This window comes from Capricornis sumatraensis, chromosome 4 (genome assembly GCF_032405125.1).
Source record: "Capricornis sumatraensis isolate serow.1 chromosome 4, serow.2, whole genome shotgun sequence".
Classification (NCBI taxonomy): Eukaryota; Metazoa; Chordata; class Mammalia; order Artiodactyla; family Bovidae; genus Capricornis; species Capricornis sumatraensis.
In genome coordinates, this window is record NC_091072.1 from 59372672 (window position 1) to 59399085 (window position 26414).

The window sequence follows — 26414 nt, forward strand, 5'->3', positions numbered from 1 at the left end:
TACTCATATCCTGTATCCAATCCCCAAAGGATTCAAATTCAGTAAGTTAGAACTATGTCTTTGAAAGGTCACAAGTGACTCAAAATCAAAATTGTAGTTAAGAAGTATTATGTCTTATCTGAAATATTCTGGAATCACACATGCATTTGAAGATTCAATTTTAAAAAATAACATCTACCTAACAATGCACATAAACACATGTAAAATGCAAATATACTTTCATAAAATTATACCATAAGATGTCCTTTCACCAAGGTGTTAGGCTTCCTCATTATGATTCTAACACCTAAAAGTAAATACATTTTCTCCATCTCCTTTGACCCACTCTGAACACTCTAGTCCCTTGGACTGCAAGGAGATCCAACCAGTCCATTCTGAAGGAGATCAGCCCTGGGTTTTCTTTGGAAGGACTGATACTGAACCTGAAACTCCAATACTTTGGCCACCTCATGTGAAGAGTTGACTCATTGGAAAAGACCCTGATGCTGGGAGGGATTGGGGGCAGGAGGAGAAGGGGATGACAGAGGATGAGATGGCTAGATGGTATCACCGACTCCATGGACATGAGTCTGAGTGAACTCTGGGAGTTGGTGATGGACAGGGAGGTCTGCGTGCTACCACTCATGGGGTCGCAAAGAGTCAGACATGACTAAGCGACTGAACTGACTGAACTGAACACTGTACTAGCCCTCTTGTCAAACTCCCCAGACTGCTTTATATTTGAATATCCTTTGGTTCTGTCACACCTAGGTGTGAGTTTAAGGCTAGAGTTTATAGAGAGTGGAAAGTAATGCAAAAACAAATTTGGGGGCACTTCACACTACTATTTATTGATTGAATACTACACTGGCTGAGGAAAAAAAGGAGGGAGGGGAGCTCCCCGGTAAAAGCGAGAAAGTTGGGAAAACATGAATTCTTTACATCTTAATTACAATGGTTTCTCAGCTTCGTACTAAGAATAAGGCAGATTCTTAGTGAGTAGATGATGAAAGAAAAGGTGAAGAAGTGAATTAACAGCTGAAGAATTAACTGAATGAAAAAAGCAGAATTCATTTTACTTTTGTTTCCATGGCCTTAGTTTCCTCATCTGCCATATGAAGGCATTAGAAGGCATTCACATTCTCCTCCATCTGAAAGGATTCCTGCAATTTTTCCTATTACTCTGAGAATAGAAGACACCATTCCCTAGTGCAAGGCATGTACCCAAATTATACATCAGCAGCCCTCTTGGCAAGAGAAGGAGTGTAGAGGGATGTGTGCTACTTGGCCGTATACTATCATGTTAAGCTAAAAGTTGGCAGGTAAAGTAAGCATTTGCTATAGCAGTTCTAACATTGGGATAGCTTATGGAAGAAAATACTGTTTTAACACGAAAACAAACAGAATTTATATTACCTCAACTTGAAATAAAGAGGCAGATTTATGTGCCTTCACATGAAACACTGTAGAAAGTAAGTTATTTCTTGAAATAAGTAAGATTCATAGGGAAGAATGCTGAATGCTGTCATTATATAAAGAGTATATGGTAAGCATCTCCATAAAGACACCTAAGAAACTGATAATGGTGGTCGCCTTCAAGGATGGGAAATGGGTGACAAGGAGAAATTGTGAAGGGGGAATTTAATTTACATTGAATTATGACAATTTTTGAGCCTGTATAATGTGCATATATTGCCTATCTATAAAATATTATTGAAGTGAAATAAAATACTGTATTAGTGAAGATGAAAAAAAAAAAAACAAAACTTTTTTAAGTTTTAGTCACCAGTGGAATTATATTTTAAATGCAGTGATATAGTCTGTTAGTATATTCCATAGCAGATGAAGAATATTTGGCCAAAATAAATCAATGGATACAGTGTATATACTACCTCTCCTCTTTTGCTGCTTTATCCATCATTATTTTTAAAATATGACCAATATAGTGGTAGGACAGTTAAATAAAATCCTTTTAACTAAATGACACTCAGTGGAGTTCTGCTTCATCCAACCTCATATATACAACAGTTTCATAGAAATCATCATAATTTTTTACACTTCAGAGACAATACTGATCCAGCAAGCAGTCACCTCTGCATGTGATTTCCTGGGAGCCTGTAAGTATTTTTCCAAGAATTGTGAGACTACGTTGTTAATGTTGCTGTTTAGTTGCTTGGTTTCATCTGACTCTTTTGTGATTTCATGGACTGTAGCCCACCAGACTCCAATACTGGGGTGCATCCCCATTCCAGGGGATCTTCCTGATCCAGGGACTGAACCTACATCTCCTGAACTGCAGGTGAATTCTTTACCACTGAGCCTCCTGGGAAGCCCGTGAAACTACATTAGAACACCATTTAGCCATAATACTCTCCTTTTCTTTTGTCCCTAAAGTGGTGGTAACTCTGTTAGTCAATCTATTAATCCCTCTTGGAATGTGATGATTAATTATTATGAAAAGCCTGAGCACTGACAGAGGTGCAAGACAATCCCATTCAGGTAGCACAAGAAAGATCAATGAGGGAAACAAACATCATTTTTGAACTTTATTTGTTGCTTAAAATGTAATGCCAGACAATTTTAACAATCACTTAAAAAAGGATTTATATTTGCATAAAACAGAAGCAAAACAGAAAGATATGAAATAAAATGCCATCTTGCTTCAAGTTTTCAAATCAGTACTTAGAGTACTAATATACAGCTATATACATGGCAAGTATATTATAGAAATATACTATGAGTAATCTTGAAACCACAATAAATATCAAGTAGGTTTTTAGGCACACGGCATAGAAAAATGCGGAATCAGCATAATCCTTGAGAGTGCTGAGTGACTCATTCTTAGATCGCTTTCACACACATGTATTTTACACAAAATATATAGCCATCACACACATGATCCCCAGTCACTTCTGAATTTCGCCTTTCATCCCAGCATCCGTGCCTTCTTATTCTTTGATACTATTGCTCTATACAGCTATTGCATAAGAAAATACTTTGCAGGTTTCTTCAGCTAATAGCCTAAGAAGGTATCAATGCTACCAAAATAACTGCAGCCTACCTACACGATATGTTCATGGAAGTGTGCTGAGCGGCACCAGCTTACAGAACTGTTCATTTTAATCCCGGGGGTTACCCTGAAGGCAAACTTAATCCATTTTGACATATACCATTTTTGAGTTGCCCATAGCATGACAGCCAGAAATCGTTAGAAACTGAGGTAACACCTGATTTTATAGAGAGAGGAATCCCTGGAAAAGACAAATGCCGGAAGCATTTCTAAAACTTCCAACCAATGTGGACCTCAGTCAGTTATTGTACACTTTGCCTGTGACTCCTTCTGCTCAAATGTAAACCGAAGAATCCAAAGGCATGATCAAGCTAAATTTACCTTTACCATTAGGATTAAAGATCACAGCCACGGAACACCTGAGATCACCCTCTGATAAGCGAAGTCTGACGCTTCTCTTAGTAGAGCCAATGTTCATTAATAAAAATGAACCAAATAATCCTCACTGATTTCTGCACCCCCTGCCCCCCACCTCCAGCTACAAGTCAGATTCCGGCATGTCTGGCATGTCGGCCATCAAGTACCCTATCCCATAGCGTCCGTTGGGAGCTGTATCCAGAGTTGGTGAGCCACTCTGTTTTCGATAAATATTTTTACCAAAATTTGGAGAGGACATCTCGCTTGATATCTTGCCATGAATGAGGCTTGCATCATCTCCCTCTAAGTTTATGGGCTCCTTCAGGACCCTTCCTCTCTTATAGGTCACAGACGCTAAATTACCAGAACTATCATCTATCAGGTTGCAGCGGCGGATGATGAAGACAACCGGTATGGGCAATACTGCCAGGACCATCAGGGAGATACAGGTGACCATCCCCCACGTTGGGTAGCTCAGAAATTTCTCAGATGCCTGTTAAAGTCAAAACATAATTATTAATCATCTAGCATTCTCTGCAGGGAAATGGAAAAATTATATTTATCTCAGGTTTATAAGCAAAGAACCTGGGCTAGTCGTGTGACTGATTAATAAATTGCTGTGAAAGTGACAGTAAGCAACTTCCAAGGCAAAGCCTTAAAAGCCTGACGATTTCTGCCTCTGTCTTAGATGCTGCCCGGAGCCCATAATGCCTGGAAGAAGTCAAGAATGAAAGCTCACACAGAGAGAGCCCAGCTCTCCAAGTTCAGTCAACTGCATGAGTTGACTCAAACAAGACCCAGAGCAGAATTGTCCAGCTAGCTTATCGACAGAACCCTAAGAAATAATAAGTCAGCACTGGTTTCAGTCGTTAAGTTTTGGGTCATTGTTACTAAGCAATGGACACCTGTTATGTGGCACATTACCTTTCTGCTGCTGCTTCTAAGTCGCTTCAGTCGTGTCCAACTCTGTGCGACCCCATGGAAGGCAGCCCACCAGGCTCCTCCGTCCCTGGGATTCTCCGGGCAAGAACACTGGAGTGGGCTGCCATTTCCTTCTCCAATGCATGCATGCATGCTAAGTCACGTCAGTCATGTCTGACCCTGTGAGACCCCATGGACAGCAGCCCACCAGGCTCCTCTGTCCACAGCATTCTCTAGGCAAGAATACTGGAGTGGGTTGCCATTTCCTTTTCCACATTACCTTTCTAGAATCTGAAATTAAATTTTGAACTACATTTGTCCCGAAGGGTTTTGATAAAGTATAGCAGACTTATTTTTTTAGAATAGTCATGAATTTAGTTGTTGTTATATAGAATTAGTGACCACAGAATAAAGATCAGGGGTAGCTCTAAAAATTAAGCATTCTGATTTTCTAATAGATAATATATATCTTGTGGCTGCATTACAAGATATATAGCAGCTTGAGAACAGAAACTGAATATTCACGGCTAATAGAAGGCAGTTATAGCAAAAATCTACTTTAATATTTATTTAAATTACATTTACATGGTTGATGCATATTTTCATTGGTATAGAGTGTCTAAGATATGATTTCATAAAGTTATGCAGGAAAAATTATTTCTGGTAGTTTGATCAGTATGTTCTCTAGTGTCAAAAGCCTAAATAATTATTAGTCCATCTATGGTGATGTGGATAAAATTACTTTAATGAGGTCCAAGTCAATGTTTCTTATGTACTAAAAATATTCACTAAAAATAAAAAAAATACATATTTGGGGTCAAACAAAACATAAATCTTAAAGATTCCTGCATAAAAGCAGTACCACCCATTAAACAGCAAACTATACTGAAAAAAGTGAAAGCCAAAAACCTCTAAAATGATATTTTATGTATTCTTTTATCTGACTTTCTTCCTTTTTTTTTACCTTATCTTCCATCCATGCGTTATAGCCAGGAGGACTTAATCCCATATTCACAATGCTAGCAATTAGCAGTGATAACAGCATTAGAGGAGATATATATTTCCACATATAGTAGTAATATCTATTGGGAGCAAAGCCCAGCATATCCTTTAGGTCTTCCATAAACCTAAATAGAAAGAAATAATTTAATTATTCCCCAAGTTAAGGTAGCTATATCAAAATATGATAAATTAAATGTCCTTTAAAATGTGCATTATATCAATGGTTTGACCAGGGTTAAACATGATACCCTATGACAATTTATACTGAATCTAAAAGTCATACTGAAGATGACTTATCAATTAAGAACATTTATAATGTAAAATGGAACCAGTGCTTTTTATTGGAGGAAGTCCCCTTAAGCCAATTATTGGGAAGTCTCCTCCAACTGATGACCTTCCATGCTATGAACACAATATTTGCAATACATTAAAATTTCCTTGTTTCTCTCTCTCTCTATTATTTAGAGATAATTAACTCACATCATCCAATCCAACTGATCCAAACTCTCATTTCTGTTTTCAGTCTGGTGTCATTTGATTGAAAGAGGGTCCACACATTATGATTCTTTGATTTTTTATTTTTTTCTGAAGTCCTTTTTTCACCTCTGCTAAATGCCTCCTAATCTCTGTATCATTTCTGTCATTCTCTTTTTAAATGAATTGGGCACTCTGTCCCATAGTTTCCCACAGTTTAGATTTTGCTGTTAATAATTGCATCCCCACACTGTTGGCTTTGCAAGTGCATCTCATCCTCCTATTTCCTGTGAATTAGCTCTTAGACTGAGTAATGATTAGACTTATGTGTCTGTCTGTTTTTTTTTTTTTAATTTTAAAATCTTTAATTCTTACATGTGTTCCCAAACATGAACCCCCCTCCCACCTCCCTCCCCATAACATCTCTGTGGGTCATCCCCATGCACCAACCCCAAGCATGCTGTATCCTGCGTCAGACATAGACTGGCGATTCAATTCTTACATGATGGTATACATGATAGAATGCCATTCTCCAAAATCATCCCACCCTCTCCCTCTCCCTCTGAGTCCAAAAGTCCGTTATACACCGCTGTGTCTTTTTTCCTGTCTTGCATACAGGGTCGTCATTGCTATCTTTCTAAATTCCATATATATGTGTTAGTATACTGTATTGGTGTTTTTCTTTCTGGCTTACTTCACTCGGTATAATCGGCTCCAGTTTCATCCATCTCATCAGAACTGATTCAAATGAGTTCTTTTTAATGGCTGAGTAATACTCCATTGTGTACATGTACCAAAGCTTTCTTATCCATTCATCTGCTGATGGACATCTAGGTTGTTTCCATGTCCTGGCTATTATAAACAGTGCTGCGAAAGCATTTCCCCTAAAGTCAGGAACAAGACAAGGGTGTCCACTTTCACCGCTACTATTCAACATAGTTCTGGAAGTTTTGGCCACAGCAATCAGAGCAGAAAAAGAAATAAAAGGAATCCAAATTGGAAAAGAAGAGGTAAAACTCTCACTGTTTGCAGATGACATGATCCTCTACATGGAAAACCCTAAAGACTCCACCAGAAAATTACTAGAGCTCATCAATGAATATAGTAAAGTTGCAGGATATAAAATCAACACACAGAAATCCCTTGCATTCCTATACACTAATAATGAGAAAGTAGAAAAAGAAATTAAGGAAACAATTCCATTCACCATTGCAACGAAAAGAATAAAATACTTAGGAATATATCTACCCAAAGAAACTAAAGACCTATATATAGAAAACTATAAAACACTGATGAAAGAAATCAAAGAGGACACTAATAGATGGAGAAATATACCATGTTCATGGGTCGGAAGAATCAATATAGTGAAAATGAGTACACTACCCAAAGCAATTTACAAATTCAATGCAATCCCTATCAAGCTACCAGCCATATTTTTCACAGAACTAGAACAAATAATTTCAAGATTTGTATGGAAATACAAAAAACCTCGAATTGCCAAAGCAATCTTGAGAAAGAAGAATGGAACTGGAGGAATCAACTTGCCTACAAAGCCACAGTCATCAAAACAGTGTGGTACTGGCACAAAGACAGACATATAGATCAATGGAACAAAATAGAAAGCCCAGAGATAAATCCACACACATATGGACACCTTATCTTTGACAAAGGAGGCAAGAATATACAATGGAGTAAAGACAATCTCTTTAACAAGTGGTGCTGGGAAAACTGGTCAACCACTTGTAAAAGAATGAAACTAGATCACTTTCTAACACCACACACAAAAATAAACTCAAAATGGATTAAAGATCTAAATGTAAGACCAGAAACTATAAAACTCCTAGAGGAGAACATAGGCAAAACACTCTCAGACATAAATCACAGCAGGATCCTCTATGATCCACCTCCCAGAATTCTGGAAATAAAAGCAAAAATAAACAAATGGGATCTAATTAAAATTAAAAGCTTCTGCACAACAAAGGAAAATATACGCAAGGTGAAAAGACAGCCTTCTGAATGGGAGAAAATAATAGCAAATGAAGCAACTGACAAACAACTAATCTCAAAAATATACAAGCAACTTATGCAGCTCAATTCCAGAAAAATAAATGACCCAATCAAAAAATGGGCCAAAGAACTAAATAGACATTTCTCCAAAGAAGGCATACGGAGGGCTAACAAACACATGAAAAGATGCTCAACATCACTCATTATCAGAGAAATGCAAATCAAAACCACAATGAGGTACCACTTCACACCAGTCAGAATGGCTGCGATCCAAAAATCTGCAAGCAATAAATGCTGGAGAGGGTGTGGAGAAAAGGGAACCCTCCTACACTGTTGGTGGGAATGCAAATTAGTACAGCCACTATGGAGAACAGTGTGGAGATTCCTTAAAAAATTGCAAATAGAACTACCTTATGACCCAGCAATCCCACTTCTGGGCATACACACCGAGGAAACCAGAATTGAAAGAGACACATGTACCCCAATGTGTCTGTCTTTTAAAGTCAAGTTATTGATACATTATTTACCTGAAATAAGACTTGCTTTTTTTTTCTTTTTCTTTTTTGGCTGCATGGCTTGTGGGATCTTAGTTCTCAGAACAGGGATGAAACACAGGGCCCCAGAAGTGACAGCACTAAGTCCCAACCACCGAACCACCAAGGACTTCCGGCTACTCACACTTGGCAGCTGTATGATGTTAACACTGTCAGGAGCATGTCACTGTTACATACTGGTTTATATCCCTTAATATTTAACTCGAGATAAAATATGTACTGCCCATCCACCAGTCTTGTACTAAGGTTTCTGTAGACTTTTTGGTTGTCTAAATCTAGTTCTCCAGTAGATTCTTCAAAAAGGGATCACAGTGACTATATTCCCTGATTTTCTTGCATGTTTAAAATTATCTGTGATCACTATATTTGAATGTCAGGTCAGCTGAATTTAAAATCTGTAGTTTATATTTTCTTTCTTCGAAAATCATAAATATATCTATGTAAGATTGTTACAAAAATTTTGCTATCAGATTTTTCTATTGTAAATAATTTGTTTGGTACTGTTTTTTACCTGCATGCATGCTTTTTTTTTTTTTTTTGTCTCCAAGTAACATCCTAGGCTTGTCTTGGTGTCAGCCTTTTTTTTTTTACTTTATTTTACTTTATAATATTGTATTGGTTTCGCCATACATTGACATGAATCCACCACGGGTGTACATGTGTTCCTTATGTCTGTTTTTTCCAACTATATCATTGCCCTTTCAACACTCAAGTTATTTGCTTCAGTATGTTTCTTTAATTATAGTTTTTAGAGTTATTTTCCAGCCACTGCGTTTAGAGGTTCTCATTGTACAAATGTTGAATCATCTTTGCTTGACTGCTGTTTCATTTTCTTATCCTTGGTGATTTATTTTTGATTTTAAAAATTATTCCTCCTTTCTAGCTTCTAATTCTTGAGGAGATATATATTGTACTTATTGTTTTTTTTTTTAATTTGACTTCATTTATTAATTGATTTTTCTGTTATATGCAATTATTTCCTGAGTTCTATCACCTCTGTTTTCAAGCCTCCCTTGTCTCTAATTATTATATTTCTCAGTTTTAAAATAACTGCCAAATGCTATTCTTTTGCGGCTTCTATCATTTTTCATCATTATTTCAACTTCATTTTGAAATATTATTAGTTTTCCATCTGTTTTGCTTGTGTGGATTTGTTATCTGAAGGGATATTATTCTGCTCCTCTCTGCTTCTTTTTAATGACTTTTGTTTATGATTTAACCACACTTAAGTAAAATAAGATTTCCTGAATTTTGGAGAGGGAAGGATACATGGGCATTGCTTCTTGATTTTTTTTAAATTATTTACTTATTTTTGGCTGCATTTGGGTCTTCAGTGCCACACGGACTTTCTCCAGTTGTGGCAAGCGGAGACTTCTAGTTGCAGTGTGTGCATGGGCATTGCTTCTTTATTTTAAAAAAAAATGTATTTACTTATTTTTGGCTGCATTTGGGTCTTCAGTGCCGAGGCCCTCCTCTCTATTTTTGCAAAGTAATCAAAAAAGGTGGCCTCATAGTTTCTCAATTGTTTTTTTTTTTAACCTCTGCTCTCTTTCTCATATTTACTTTTCCAACACCTCTACTACCTATCTCCTGCTCAGCTCAGGTTTTGCTCCCACCACTCTGCTCTCAGTGCAGAGCTTTATCTTGGAAGAGAACTTTGGGTTGTTCACTTCAAGATTTTAGAGACCATATTGTTCCAGCACTGATGATCTTGTTGCGTTTGGATCCCTCTGCAATCTGCTAAATGAGGCCAAAGATACTACTTCTCCCAGTTTAGCTCACTATCTTCAGGTTAATCAGCCTGCCACACATTGCAGGGAGGACCTGGGGGTGAGTAGAGAGCTGTCTGAGGCCCAGCTATGTATCCGCTACCATCACTCACACAGATATGACACCTCACAGGTTCTGCGGCTGCCAGTGGTTTGTCCCAACCTTTCATATTTGAGGGTTCACAAGAATATCTTCTTTCCAGTGTCCATGGGTATTTGGTTTTGCCTTCTAGCCATTCTTTTTCTCCTTCGTTTTAAAAAGGAAACTTGGGGAAATGCAATCTATGCTGCCATCACTTTCAGCATCATAGGAGCTTCCTTCTCATTTTCTCTCAATCATATTTCTTCCTAATCTCTTAACCCAGGGATCAAACCCAGGTTTCCTGTAGTGCAGGCAGATTCTTTACCAACTGAGCTACAGGGAAGCCCATACAATGTTTCTTTTTCTGCATTTGAATTTGCTATCTCAAACGTTTAGGTTTTGGAAGGCTTCTTTCTCTCAACCCTGTCTCTGGAAATTTAGGTAAACATGGCAGATGACAGAGCAGAACTGAGCTCAGGACACCACTGAAGGTGAACAGGAGGAACATAATATTCCTGCAGACATTTAGAGGAGGGAAAAGTAATTAAATAAGAGCATTTTAAACAACAAAATTCCAATTGTGCTTCTTGGACAAGATATGAGCTTTAGAGACCAACAGATCTGGTTTCAAATCATACCTCCATAATTTCTAAATGTATATCTTAGTCCTTCTGAACTTCATTTTTGGCATTCTCTAGAAAGATAATACCCATCTTGGAGAGTTATTGTTATAGGCTCATAGGCAACATATGAAAGCACACTATCTTACAAACAGCAGAAATTTATAGATGCAAGTATTATTAGTAGTATTATTCCTCTTGCTGTTACAATGATTATTATTTAGGAACTACTAAAAAGAAATATTTACCACTATGCCTATTGTAAATGATGAACAGTCTAAATGGAAAACGAAATTATGATCCTACTGATCCACAGATCAGCCCAATAACAATACCAAATTCCAACACAGTGTGGGTGAGGAGTGGGGGGTAGCTCAGTAGACTATGGAAATGTCTGGTTTTGAAATTAAAGTTAAAAGTCCTGGCTCTACAACTAAGATACTGTGTCCTCCTATACAAGGCGGGCCAATTTCACATCTGTGATATGAGCAATATTAGTTACCACAGAATACTGTTATGAGGATTAAGACAATGCATACGGCACTCCCCTGATGATTAGGGATGTCGACAACTTTTCATGTATCTGTTGATCACCTGTATGTATTCTTTGGAAAAATTCAGGTCCTTTGTCCATGGCTTAATTGACCTGTTTATTTTTTTTTTTGCTACTGTGTTATAAGTCCTTATACATTGTGGATATTAACCCCTTATTGGATATTTGATTTGCAAATATTTTTCTCATTCAATAGGTTGCCTTTTTATTTTCTTGATCTTTTCTTTGGCTGTGCAGCCATTTTATTTTGATGTAGTAATGCTCCACGGAGTCACGAGAGTCAGAGACGGCTTAGCAACTGAACAATATACAGCTATTACTACTATTGCTATTTAGTACATGATCATTAAATGTAAGTTTTCCTACCTTTCCTTGCCTGGAGCTCTTTAGAGTAATAAAATATTCTCTAAGTTTTGTCACAAAGCTCACTCAGTATAATAATGTTCTTTATGTTGTTGAAAAGGACTCTGGTCCTCATTCAGTGAACTTATTCCTGCATCAGAGAAACCTCTAATAAGCTTGACGGTCTTACTGCCTTAATCCATACATGCTAACTGGAGACAACAAACTTAAACAATATTGGACAAGGTCTCCGGAAATCTTTTTCTTTTGAGATTACTCTAATGCTTCATTGCACACAAGTTTATATACTTTTCAGACCAAGCAGGTATATAACTAAAATATTTAGGCATCTAGTGAATTCAAGTCATGACTCCATAAATATGTTATATATAGTGAATGCTATATATATCTTGAACCAGTGAGATATATGTATATATATATCTTCCCAAAATGGTCCTGCCACACAAAACATTGTGTAACATGAAAAAATAAGGCATTTTATAGCATAAAAAAATAAAATCCCTCTTGTAAAACAGTTTGGCAACATAATTAGAAGTACAGACTTTAGAGTTAAGTAAAAATGGGCTTTTGCGGTGGCTCACATGGTAAAGGATCCGCCTGCAATGCGGGAGACCTGGGTTTGATCCCTGGGTTGGGAAGATTCCCTGGAGGAGGGCATGGCAACCCACTCCAGTATTCTTGCCTGGAGAATCCCCATGGACAGAGGAGCCTGGCGGGCTACAGTCCATGGGGTCACAAAGAGTTGGACACAACTGAGTGACTAAACACAGCACAGCACAAAAACGGCTATAAATCCCAGCTCTGCCTCTGTTCAGGTGTGTGATGACCAAGTCACTTGGTGTCTCACTAAGCCTGCATTTTCTAATGTGTGAAATGGAGAGAACAATGGCTCAAAACAACAAGATTCTTGGAACTTAGTCAATATACACAAGCTCTTGGAAGTTCCAATTTGATAACCAGAAATAAATCAAAGCTCCAGAATCCTAAACCTCATTACCATCTACACCATCCTATCTCATCACCTAATAAGGAGATGTACTTTGTTAAAACTGTTGAATGGAGAAGAGCCTGCATAAGATTTGATTTTTGTAGCAAGGAATTTTTCCCTCCAGTCATTTTTCTCCTCTTCTAAGTGAGATATATATTAACAATTAGTCTTTCCAAGGCAGAGATGTAAAAGGGAAGCATAAGAGAATATACTTACTTATCTATGCCATAAACAAAGGATACGGCAATATTCTCCAAAATGACAACAATTAGCAGAGGTAGGGTTGCAGAATAGTCATCAAACATTGTAACAAAGTAGTTTCCAGAGCGCTGCACAAATATCAGGCCAATACAAAATGCCAGAAGACAGCAGATAACTGAACAAAAGGAATAAAAAAAAAAAAAAAAGACTTTGTCAGAATCAAGTCTTTTAAACTGCATTATAAAGTATTATATGCACTTTGTTTCTACTTTGTTTCTGTTTTTATAAGTTGTCAATAATATGAATAGGATACTTTTCCTGATACCATGGAATTTATTGGGAATTAGTTACCTGAATATAGCCCTGGATTTAATAGGAATTCACTGTAGGACAGTAACTCAATTCATCTCCTTGAGTCTGTGGAAATGTATGTACCAAGCCCAAATAACAAATGAGGCAAAACAGAGAAGATAATAATAGTATAAATCTTCATATCCATGTCTCATTATTAACAGAAAAGTGACCTTTTCAGGCAGCAAATGTTCATAGGTCATTTCTACTTTTAATAATGTTTTCTAGTTTTGGAAGCAATATTGAAATTTCAAATTAATCATGAGATGAATGTGCCTTATAAGACTATGATAACATATATTTTTATATTTGACTGAAATATGATTATTGTTAAAGCATAACTGAAAAAAGAAAGTTTGACCCCTTAGCAGTAACCCATACTCTACCTTGATATTGCCTGGGCAGATGAGTTGGAAATACAGTTAGGACAGGGTTGGCCAACCAGATTCTCCAATTAATTAAGAAGAACAGTCTAAAAGGAGTTTCTGTAGGAGTGCAGAAAGATGCAGAAACTTCCAACCAGATACCATTACCATAGAAATTTAGAGAGAATTCTAGAGTCCATATACTATTCACATATTTTTGTCAGACTCTTTATTCTCTCATGCATGTTAGTAGAGAAGCCCTCAAAAATAAGAGATGACTGGGCTGTTTTTCTCAACTCCCTATTAGCAGACGTGAGTAAAAATGACAGAAGCGGGGCAGGTGGAGGCAGTTCAGAAGGAGAGAAAACAGGCATCCCTGGGTCCCATCCAATGGAGGCTCCCGAGCAATCTCAATACGTATGGGTTAAATTAAGCCATTTCATTCATCTTGTGAGTGCTAGGCTAGTGGTATGACTTACATCATCCAGAAGTAAATATTATATATAAACACATCAGGTAGAAAAGGAAAAGCATTAAGAGCATTCACTTCATTCTAACACATATTGAAATATTTAAATGCTTGTCACAGCAAATCATACTCAAAGTCTCAGGATGGAAGTAGCAGAGCTTAGATTTGAACCATGGCCTGTATTACACTTACTCTTGCCTAATTGCATCGTAGTATAAGCAGGAAGAAAGTGTACTCTAGGTGCTACAGACACGGAGAGCTTAGCTGACGAGGTGAGAGGAACAGATAATACGTAACTTAGATCTAAGTCCTACTGTCATATCAAAGCAAACAAAAACATTCGACAAATGTGATGGGGGAACATTTCCTCAAAGTACGTGACCTGAAGTAAACGTATGATCCCCAAACACAGGTAAAGGGAGTAGAGAGGATATTCCTCTTTCCTCTGATCTACTAAATCTTCCACTAGGAGTTGGCAAATACTCCCATGTATGTCCACCACTCCCCCCGCCCCTCGCCACACACACACACACACACACACACACACACACACACACACTGTTGCTGTTCCCTTAATTTTGCAAGTCCTCTTATATCAGGAGTGTTGAGATACAGGGCAAGATGAGGAAAGCAGCCAAGATGACAGTTATTTAGTCTGCATGTCAGAGGATACTGATAGCCTTAAAATAAATAGAAACTGCAGAGGCAGAGCGTGCCTTTCGGGAAAAGGAAGAGACATTTCTCATTTATATCCAACTGAATTAAAGAAATCTAGATGTAAGTATTTGACAAACTGCTGAAATTGTTTAGACTCACACTAAGCAGAGCACTGAGTGATAAGGGTACATATGCATTGGAACGTTATTGACACGTAAATGACTACCGAATCTTTCAGAGCTAAAAACACAGCCTGGGGAGGAGCTTGTGCACCACTGGCCAGCATGCAAGATCATCTGTATATTTTTTCCCAATTAATTTTTGCGTCACTTACCAACACTGTTGCTGCACTCTGGTCTGGCAGCTTCCTTGCTGCTTCCTTTCTCTCTGTTTGGGTGTGCTTACTAACTAAAACTATCCTCTGACCCCTGAGAAGACCCTTGCCTTTTCTCAGTCAATTCCCATGCCTTCTGCTTATAGTTCCCTCATATATTTAGATGATCTTTGCTGCTTCTTAATTCGCAGAACATGTAAAGTCTTTATCATGCTGTCAGTATATTACATGATACAAGTTTTATCTACCCATGTTGATTTTAATTATCAGTCCTATTCTGATAATTAGAGGAGAGGTTCTCCTATATGTCTGCATCTCTGCTGTAATTTCTCTTACATCCTTGGTATCCTTCAAATGCAAGGACGATGCAATACACAGCCAGTACTTTAATAACTGTTTGCAGATTGGACTTATTAACAACCGTCAATATTGATAAATCGTGTTATTATCTTTCCTTCCTAGATATATTAGCTTCTATCAGGCTACAATTGCTATTTCAAATGGAAACTAAATTTAGGCTTGTCAATGTCAGCTATACACTTTTGAAAAATCCAATGATCTGAACTTTTTTTTATAGAATTATTTGACTTGAATACAAAATTATACATGAACATTCTTTGACTTTGTTCTAGTACCAGCAATTCATAATGACATTACTACGAATAAAGAGCAATATAATAAACGATAATAAGTAATTAATAATAATTAATATGATTTACATTGTTTCATTTGCCTATTACATAAATCCCTAAATAACAAATACTTCTGAAACATATTAATAAGTGGACTTTAAAAATAAACCCTTATCCTACTTCCATCTCTGATCAGTCACCAAGAGTAAAATGGCCCACTGTCAGTTCAGTGAAAAGTCAAATACATAAAGACTCACCGGTGAGGATTTCTTTCCTCACTTTGAAAGTGTCCACAACGGGTGTGATGATCCCTTCAATGGTTCCAAACATGCTGCCAAGCCCTAGATTTACCAGCATGAGGAAGAACATCACTGACCAGAAGGGAGATGCAGGGAAATGTGTCATCGCTTCTGTAAAGGCAATAAAAGCTAAACCAGTCCCCTGAACAGCCTGTAAGATATACAGAATAGCCACATTAGTCAGAACCACGTGCAGCGCTGGCTATGTATATGAAAAGGCAGGGAAACACTGAATAATGCGGGGCAGTTACTGGAAATAAGCACACTAATATCATTATGTTGTCTCCTAAGAAATGTGCCTCTAAACGAAATTCAGGGTGATGATGTTATCTCATAAAGGCCACGGATAGAGCCAAAATTTAAGCGTAAGTTAGTATATAAATCTTTCCTTATGGAATTTAAGATTGTTGTGTTAATGATGGCTTCATCTGTAACTTCCTGCACACAATTCTTTATGTTTAGTCTCAGGTACATTTAGCTATCTTAAAGAAGTGATTAATGGCCAATTTCTTCATTATATTTTCCTTTTTGGCAAAGTAAAGAGAGGGTGACAATTTATGCAAAGCTATTTATTCACATTCCCCTATATCATGTTCATTCAAGTATACGGCAGTGGCTAGAAAAAGGACTTAATCATGACTTAACAAACATAACTAGTAAGATGGGAGATATCATTCATGTGTCCAAACAGTTATACAATATGTAAATGGTCATCATAATGTATCTAATTTCATTTTCTATGTGAAAATCACCTTATTTATATTCATATTTTAAATTATTACGGCTTCATCAGTGAAACTGCTTTTTAAAGTAAAGCAAAGCTTTCTGATTTAAGAAAATACGCTCTCTGAAATAAAGATGAATTTTTGAAACAGCATGCTCTTCCACGGGCATTTTAAAGGTCCTTTTCCTAAAAGAAGTCTTCTGGGTAAGGCATATTTTACGTTAATGAGAACTGTTTTAGTGCTTAAACATAGACTACTAACTTTATTGAGCTCATCTTCAATTTGACAGGCGTTAAGATGAAGCACAGGAAACTCTTCTTCTTTCACTTTTTGAATAATGTCATAAACTAAGTCATAATCTTCTGCAGTAATAGCTGAAAAGTTGATATGATGGGGAATAATATCTTGACTAATGTTTCCCATTTTCACAAGTTTTATGATCATTTCCGAATTTCTGAAAAGTAAAACAGCATTAATAAACAGTTGTGGGTTTGGGAAGGAGATTTTTTTCAAATACAATTATGCCGTAAAGTGTAAAGGAAATTAACAACCATACTCTGCAATGCATTTCTCATTTATGACATTTGCTTTGAAGCCCAGAACTGCAAACACCACCAGTGTTGCCAGGATAGAAGTAAAAAAATTGATGAAAGACACCAGGACAGCATCAAAGTGGCAGTTGTTGTCTCTCTTGTTGTAGCTTGAGAAGGCGATGACGCCACCGAATCCCAGACCTAAGGCAAAGAACACCTGAGCTGCAGCTTCTCTCCACACCTTGGGCTCCAGCATGATTTCAAGCTGTTTAAAATTAAACAGAACAGAAGTCAGCTGCAAAATATTATTTCTCAATAATCTAAAGGAATCGATTCTGTTGTTTAAATATATCATAATGACACACACCCAAAGATAATTCAAAACAGAGGATTATCTGTTCTTAAGGAGAAAGAACACATTTTTCATTGAGGAATTATACAAGGAAAATGAATAAGAAAGGCCATAGACTATAAAACCTTTAGATGGAGATGTTACTTACATGGAGAAAAAAATCATATGGGAAATTTTAAATATCTTTAGAACAAAGCAAAGGACTATTTGAGGGAGAAACGAACTATCTTCACTTATTTCTATTTATGTCTTTGTTTTCTTTCCAAAGCAACATAAACCAGTTAGCCATGAAAGTTATAAACTTTATTTAAGTAATGCCCTAAGTTTTGTGTTTTCTGGTGAAGTTTAACAGCCAAACCAGGTAATAATTATAAGCTGGGTAGAGTTGAACTATTTGTACTTTGCATATTCACATAGGTATTATTGTTTCATTTAATAGTTTCCTGAAAGCTTTTCCTTTGAAAATTGAAGTAATTCAACCATATAATCTCTAAAGACAATTTCAGATCCAAAGTTTTTAAGTTTGGAATCTGTGCTGAACATATTTTTCAAGTAACTCTGCTTTACTTCTTAAACAATTATCACTGTATGTAACTAAACCTTTTAAATGGAACAATTAATATTAGCCATAGTGGGCAAAGACCTCAATAAACAGTTAAATTTGATTTCAGTAATAGTAGTACTTAAATTGGTATTTTATCTCTTTTCACCTTTGCAATGAAATTGCCTTTATTGGAAACAAAGCCAGATGTGGTTAAGAACATGACTTCCATAGACAGTCATTTAATAATCTAAAAATAGAGCATCCTAGGGTAAGTGGCCTGTCCACTCTGAGTTTAATTATTCTCAACTGAAAGATGACAGTAACAAAGCATGTAAATACTGCTCATCACATTGCCTACCTCACTGAGTCCTCAATAACTGCCAACATATGGACTATAGTAACAGCTACGCTGATAAGCATTGGAAAAGACCCTGATGCTGGGAAAGACTGAGGACAGGAGGAGAAGGGGGTGAGAGAGGACGAAACTGTTGAATGGCATTACTGACTCAACGGTCATGAGCAAACTCCAGGGGATAGTGAAGGACAGGGAAGCCTGGCATGCTGCAGTTCACGAGGTCTCAAAGAGTTGGACACAATCAGTAAATGAAAACCGAACTCATTCAACTGTCTATCTCTGCTTTTCCCACTAGATGGCAGACAATACCTATTTACTAAAGACAGTCTGATTATTTCCAATTCAGAAACTGAGTCTCCGTTCAGAGACTATTTTGTGTACTGAGGTACTTTCTCCCTTACATAAACAACTTAAATTTAAAGGAAATTGACAACTTTTTATTGTTATTATATTAACTGTCACATCCTACAATGGCCTAATACCAATCTTATCAACAGTCCAAAGTAAGCTGAAGAAGTAATTCACTTATTGTAATAGTTATTTCCAGTTCTGGTTTAAAATGTTAACCAAGTACTGCAGTTTTAAACATGGGGATCATGTCAAAGTGTCATGTTCAAGTATCTAGATTCTAAAATATTTATTTAAATCAAATATTTAGAGTCATGTCACAAATTACCAACTTAGAGAAACGCAATATTCCAGGAATCCACACCAAAGCTAGTTGTTTTAAACTCAGAAAACTTTTTTTTTCTATATTGTAAAAAAATAAATATTTGTGGTCACTAAGTATGGCCCATTTGTGGATCATTTAAATGATAATATAGCTGAAATTCATAAATGTGAACTAATTGTTCACTGAGAAATTCCAACAACCCTACAGGGCTTTTGAACAACAGAAGAGAAGCAGATCACAATGTCAACATTTTTGCTACTTGAGAATGAACAGAACCCCACTTGGAGCCAGATACTCAAAAAACACAGCCTCTTTTTCACAGCACCAAGGCAGCTGCCAGGAGTGCCAGTTTCAGGGAGGCTAAAATCTTATCCCCAAGTCTCTCAGCACGATGCATGGTGCAGTCATCCCTCAGACAACTTCCAATTTCTGAACCAAATTGAGATTGTGTCTTTATAACTCATTGTCTGATTATGATAGTGTTAGCACACTAATTGAAGTATGATTTCATTTCAGTGAATATCCAAAATCCATATGCACCTCAAATATGTTTCTGACTGTTTCCTATCAAACCAACATGACTGAATGACAGAGTTTAAGTTCTGAGCCTTTTAGGAAACCTAATGGAATTTTCCTGAAATGCATATGCATTTATAAAAATTACAGAACTTCCCAAACACACTAATATAAATACTATTCGAGAAAATACAAAACCTCAAAACAGAACAAGAAACCTTGAATTTTTTCTAAGACTGGATTTCGAGTACAACAGCATTCTTAATCTGGGTCCATGGACTTTAGGCATTCTGTCAACCTCCTAAGACACTAAGCAAATTAATATGTTCATTATTTTTTCTGGTAAGGAGATCTTATTATCAGTTTGTTTGTTTTTTTTTCCCCGAAGGAGTCCATGTCACAAAAGGTTAAAAACCACTGAAATAGAAGAGGAAGTGTAAAGATTGATAAGTTCTAAACTGTACTGGTGTAAAAATGGGAAGTTAATTTATTGTAAAAGAGGAATTTCTGAAGTTTAAATAGTGAAACTTACTCTGGATAAAGTGGGACATTTAAAATTGGAGAGAGTTGGATATAATTATAGATATCTAAAAGTCTTGGTTTTACTAGGCTGGTTAACATAACAGTTACAGTTTAATAGTTTAGTGCACATTGTTGTACGTAGGTTTGAACAATTATCCCTTAAATTTAACTGTGGGAATATTTTGACAACATAAAACTTTTGTGATCACAAGCTTTAACTGGAAATACAGTACATACCTCAGGGGTAAACATGTGACGGATGCCATCAACTGAACCATTTAAAAGGAGTGCTCTGATTAGGAAGCATATAAGTACCACATACGGGAACAGAGAACTAAAATACATGATCTGCAAAGAAAGACGAAAATAGGTGAGACACACTAACAACTATATTCTTTCTCATATTTGAAGATTATTTGTGCTGCTCTATACTGGACTTTCCTGGTGGCTCAGATGGTAAGGAATCTGCCTGCAATGCAGGAAACCTGGATTTGATCCCTGGGTCAGTAAGATTCCCTGGAGAAGGGAATGGCTACCCACTCCAGTATTCTCGCCTGGAAAATTCCATGGACAGGAGTCTGGTGGGCTGCAGTCCATGGAGTTGCAAAGAGTTCAACACAACTGAGTGACTAACACTTTCACTTTATATCTTCATACTGTGAAAATAACCCCTTTATAATATAATAATTAATACGATTAGTACATTGTTTAGTCATCATAGCAGAATGGCTTATTAGCTTTGATGTGGTGTGATTCATTAAGATCTATTTGGGATATAATGAAAAATGGGAAATCGTCCTTATTTAACCTCCTTTAAAAGAGTCCATAGGTGTGATGCAACTTGGATAGTGTTGATTCCTCACAGTTCACACAGTTCCCAAACAGGCAGTATTTAAGAGAAACAAAAGGACACTAACTCCTCCACAAAAGTCCTTTTAAAAAAAAATTAAGCAAAGTTCCGTGGTAATTCTGTAAACCTTCTAGACAGAGGTCCCTGTTAAGGCTCCTACAGAACTTGAATAATGGAGTAAAGGTCTTACTTTCCACCTCAGAAGTCTTCATCATTAAACAAATGTTATCACAGAAAAGCGACTGTCCTAAGCAGACATGTGCCGCCTCCTTGACATCTCCATGTGGTTCCTAAAATCCTGGGTTTCCCCCAAAGCTGCCCCCACCACCCAACAGTCGTTAAAGTCAGACATCCAGAAGTAGTTCTGCAGGCTTTCTAATTTCCTGGCTTCCAGGCTACTACCCGGCCTGTTGCATTCCCTGCTTACATGCTCTCCGGAAATCGAATACAGTAGGAATAAAATGCAAATGGCTCTGTCCTCCAAAGCCTTACACTAGGCTGCCTACCTGTCTGCCCTCCCACTCCTCCCTGAGCTCCAGCCCTGAAGGAAGCCAAGCTCTCATCTTCATCTTTGCAAATCTTCATAGAACACTCAGAATAAGACTTTTTTTTCCCATCCAATAGGTCCCCAAATGCCCGTCCCAATGTCCCATGAACCTTCAATGATATTACTTTGATTTGGTTTGACAGCACTTAATACTGCTGAAATTGTCATCTGTGTTTACTTGTTAATTTTCAGTCTCCTTTACTGAAATATAAGCTCTGTGAAGGCAAGGACCTTTTCTCTCTTGCTCACTACCAAATTCCAAACATCTAACAGAGTTGTTAACACATATTAGGTATATGATACGTATCTGTGGGAGAAGGATTAGAGGGAAGGTGAGAAGAATGGAGGAAAAAACTTAAAAACTGCCATAGCAGAGGGTAACTCAGGCAGGTCAGAGATACTGAATCCTATAATAATTGTAGACAGACAACAGAGAAGTCAGCACAATCATTTGCACTTCTATTCTGTATACTTTGTAACTGTATTTCAGTATTATTAAAAATATTACAACTAAAATCTCTGCATAATTAGGAACCTATATTTCTCTAAAAGTAATTATATTCTAATTATAAAGAAATATAATTTTCAATCAATTCAGAATGGTCTAAATTTTAAATTGCATCCATTCATCCACATTTCTTGCTTTTTAAAAATCAGAATGCTTTAAGATGGAGTACGTTTCATTCTTTCTGCCTACTTTTAGCATCTTTAAATTTGTGGGTCTACGATATCTATTCAAGTAGCCTTGGTCTCATTTGAATTGCCGCTATTCCTTTTATGGTTTTTCTTTCAAATCTTGAAGCTAACTAGAAGGGTGGATTCACTTCTGCACAATAGTTTATCTTTTCGTTGTTGTCTTTTTTTTAACAGCACTCAAATTTGGTACCTTTGGCAACCCACTCTAGTATTCTTGCCTGGGGAATCCCATGGACAGAGGAGTCTGGTGGGCTACATGGGGTCACAGAAGAGTCAGACCTGAATGAGTGACTAAACAAAAAAGTGACAACAGGACTTCTATTAGCCCATTTATTTTAAAAGTGAAAATGAAGGCTGCAAAATAAAATAATCTGGATAGTTTGGTAATGATTTTTTTCCACTTGATATGATATACCTTGGTATGTTTTTAACATAATTTCAAATTAGAAGCTAACAAAGTAAATGATTCTTCCTGGAGCTATATTTGCCCATCCTAAACAACTCTAAATCACCAGAATATGGTTCTTTTTCCACATCCCATAATCAGCTGATTCCAAACTGACTCCAAATTTCACACAAGCCCCTTTGCTTTCATCAATGACGTGTCACTTCACTATCAGCTTCCTGCTCGTTTTGCCTCTAGATTTTCCCTGCCGGCTCTCCTCTCCATCTCGGAAATTCATCACCCACACTACTACCAGAATGATCTTTCTAAAGATCTGATGGTGTTAATGAACTGCTAAAAACCCTCAAATACTTCACACTGTTTGTTAAATAACAGCCAGCCATTTTACCAGTGTCCATGCTTTAATTCCTGCAGTCAACTAAACCTTTCAAGCCTCACCTCCCACAAGCTGCACAAACTGTATGTAAGGCACACAGGGTTACTGAGCAGTCTTTGGGCTTTGTACATGCTGTTTTCCATGCCTCTGGTGTCTTCTCTCTGAACTTTCTGGTGAACTCTTCTTCAGGCATCAAACTCTAGCCCCAAATCTACCCCCTCTGTGAAGCCCTCCCCCAAATCCAGGTTAACTCCAGTGGCTGCCTCTGTGCTATCATGCACTTATTATTGGCAACTCTTTACTGCATGTATTCTGCTGTAATTATCTTGTCTCACCCATTAAGTTATAAGTTCTATGTGAATAAAGGTGGGGTGACCCATTATCCTTTGCATATTCTTTGATACTCAAATATATTGTACATTAAGAGCCAATTCATAGGAAATTTTCCTTTCTGTACACATTCTCTAAAAAAAAGAAAACCCTCACCTTTATTCTATAGTACTTAAAAATAGTGTGCTAATTATATGATCAGACAATTCAAGCTTCATTTATTAATTCAGCAAGTATTTGAGCTCTTAAAGATACTCATCTGGCTTCAGTGATAAGATTCTAGCTTAGTTTCATCCAAAAACAAACACGAAGCTTTCATGTTGGATATAACATAAAGAAAAGTGACAGTCAAGATTTTAAACATGAAAACATTTAAGCAGTGTTAGGTAGGTCACACCTGAATTTTCTTCTTCTGTGAGCAGGTAAAAGAATAAAATATTTACTTATTAAATATTTACTTATTAAATTATTATTTTATTAAAGAAAAGCTTTACTTATTATTTACTTATATTTATTAAAGAATAAAATATTTACTTATTAAATATTATTTTACTTATTATTTACTTATTACATATTTACTTATTACTTATTATTTACTTATTAAATATTTACTTATTACTTCTGAGATTTAAAGATGCACCTTACGTCAGTATTTTACAGAGGTATCCATTTTGTGTTTTTAAACACAAATTCTTCTCATTTAATGAGTCTCAGAATACTAAAATTGCCAGTTGCATAATATTATTAAAAATAGTTTAAATTCTGTCTAATTGACTATATGGAAAATGCTACCCCTCAAGCACTTTCTCCTTGTTTTTTGCATTGTTACCTGTTAATATTTTATGATTTATTACCTGCCTCTTCCACTAGAATGGACATTCCATGAGGACAGGTATTTTGTCTGCCTTGTTCACCACTGCACTTCCAGACTTAGATCAGTGCCCAGCACATAGTAGGGGCTCAATAAATATGAGTTCAGTGAGTACATGAATGACTCTTAAGTATTTTTCTTAAGAACTGGGAACTAAAACAATGAAATATGTTTGGCTGGGAACACTCCCTGGGCCTTAAAAGTGCTTCCCTTGTGGCTCAGCTAGTAAAGAATCAGCCTGCAATGTGGGAGACCTGGGTTTGATCACTGGGTTGGGAAGATCCCCTGGAGAAGGGAAAGGCTACCCACTCCAGTATTATGGCCTGCTGCTGCTGCTGCTGCTGCATCGCTTCAGTCGTGTTTGACTCTGTGCGACCCCATAGATGGCAGCCCACCAGGCTCCCCTGTCCCTGGGATTCTCCAGGCAAGAACACTTGAGTGGGTTGCCATTTCCTTCTCCAATGTACGAAAGTGAAGTCGCTCAGTCGTGTCCAACTCTTCGCAACCCCATGGACTTCAGCCTACCAGGCTCCTCCATCCATGGGATTTTCCAGGCAAGAGTACTGGCCTGGAGAATTCCAAAACTGAACAGCCTTTCACAGCAAGGACATTCAATAAAAGAGATAAGTTTACAAATCAAAATGTTACATGAAAATACTTTCATTCTGCTCACTATACAGGTGATCTTTCACAAGTTAACTTACTATTTCTGGCTTCATTTCCACACCTGTAAAATGAGGGTAATAATTGTGTTTGCCGCTGCTAAGTCACTTCAGTTGTGTCCGACTCTGTGCGACCCCATAGACGGCAGCCCACCAGGCTCCCCTGTCCCTGAGATTCTCCAGGCAAGAACACTGGAGTGGGTTGCCATTGCCTTCTCCAATGCATGAAAGTGAAAAGTGAAAGTGAAGTCGCTCAGTCCTTTCTGACTCTTAGCTACCCCATGGACTGCAGCCTACCAGGCTCCTCCATCCATGGGATTTTCCAGACAAGAGTACTGGAGTGGGGTGCTACTCAACTATGAAAAAACAGTAAACACATGAAATCATTTAGTTGTTTTTCTCTTTTTTTATGTTAAAATGTTTAAACACACCTTCAGACAGTCATTCTCTCTGAGGATTTCATAGCCCAGTTCTAGCTCTGCTACTTACCAGTTGTTTAATTCTATTTATTCTTCCTAAGCTTAACTTCCCAGTCAAATGGAGAAATGAACATGTAAATCATCTGGTTGATAGATTAAACAAGCTAATGTATGCAGAGTGTTTACTTGGCACAGTAGTAGTCCTGACAGCAAAGCAGTACCAATAGGAAACATTACCTTTAGAGATAAAGAAAGCCTGGAGCTTCTCATTTCTATCCATCTCCCTGGAGGCAGGCATCCCTGTCACAGAGGACCCAACAAAGGACATGCAGCCATACAACCTCCATTGGACCACCTCCGCTAGTGCCGAGTTTCTACCACTGCAGACAACTAATTTCATTGTTAGCAGGCTTGATTCCCGAAAGATCTTCCTTTCCTTGAAGAGTCACCACCACCCCACCACTCTACATAATCCCCAGGATTTGACCATGTGACGACACGGGATAAGTAAGGCTTATTCCTTTTTCTTCAACTACTTGAAGCTTGTGATTAAGAAGCTAAGATAACTCTTCTCCATAACAAAAGAGAAAATAAGGATTTTAGTAAAAATCCAGTATTACAGGTGTAATTCAATTGACTTGTGCCTACCTGACCTAAAGGAGAATGAGACTGTCATATTCCTGTCTTAATTCATACAGTTTGAAATTAGCATTCTGTTTGTGTATGTGTGTGTGTTGGCAAAGACGTTTAGCTGCTAAATACTCTCAGTTGTTTTTTTCCCCACATACTAACCTTAAACTTCATTATCCTTAAACCATATTTCTCTATACTGCATTGGTGTGTTTACTCAGAGGCTTTTTTGTTTGGCAGACAAATAGAGCTTTACATATATTCCTAATAAATTTCTTATTTTATTCAGCTCATTGGTTCAGGATGAGAAAATATACATTTAGACTTTCATAACTTTGTTCATATTACTTATAGCTTTCT

General features: G+C 37.2%; 1 protein-coding gene across 1 annotated transcript in view; it reads right to left on the reverse strand.

Moving 5' to 3' along the window:
• Nucleotides 1-3527: 3527 nt before the first annotated feature.
• The window catches only part of SLC6A15 (solute carrier family 6 member 15), a 32507-nt gene continuing 9620 nt past the window's right edge, over nucleotides 3528-26414 (reverse strand). Inside the window, exons 5-11 of the mRNA XM_068971786.1 lie at nucleotides 20505-20615; nucleotides 17329-17570; nucleotides 17034-17226; nucleotides 16006-16198; nucleotides 12956-13115; nucleotides 5292-5454; nucleotides 3528-3899 (exon numbers count right to left, since the gene is read on the reverse strand). Of these exons, the coding sequence (XP_068827887.1) occupies nucleotides 3528-3899; nucleotides 5292-5454; nucleotides 12956-13115; nucleotides 16006-16198; nucleotides 17034-17226; nucleotides 17329-17570; nucleotides 20505-20615 (1434 nt within the window). The remainder of the gene's footprint in view (nucleotides 3900-5291; nucleotides 5455-12955; nucleotides 13116-16005; nucleotides 16199-17033; nucleotides 17227-17328; nucleotides 17571-20504; nucleotides 20616-26414) is intronic.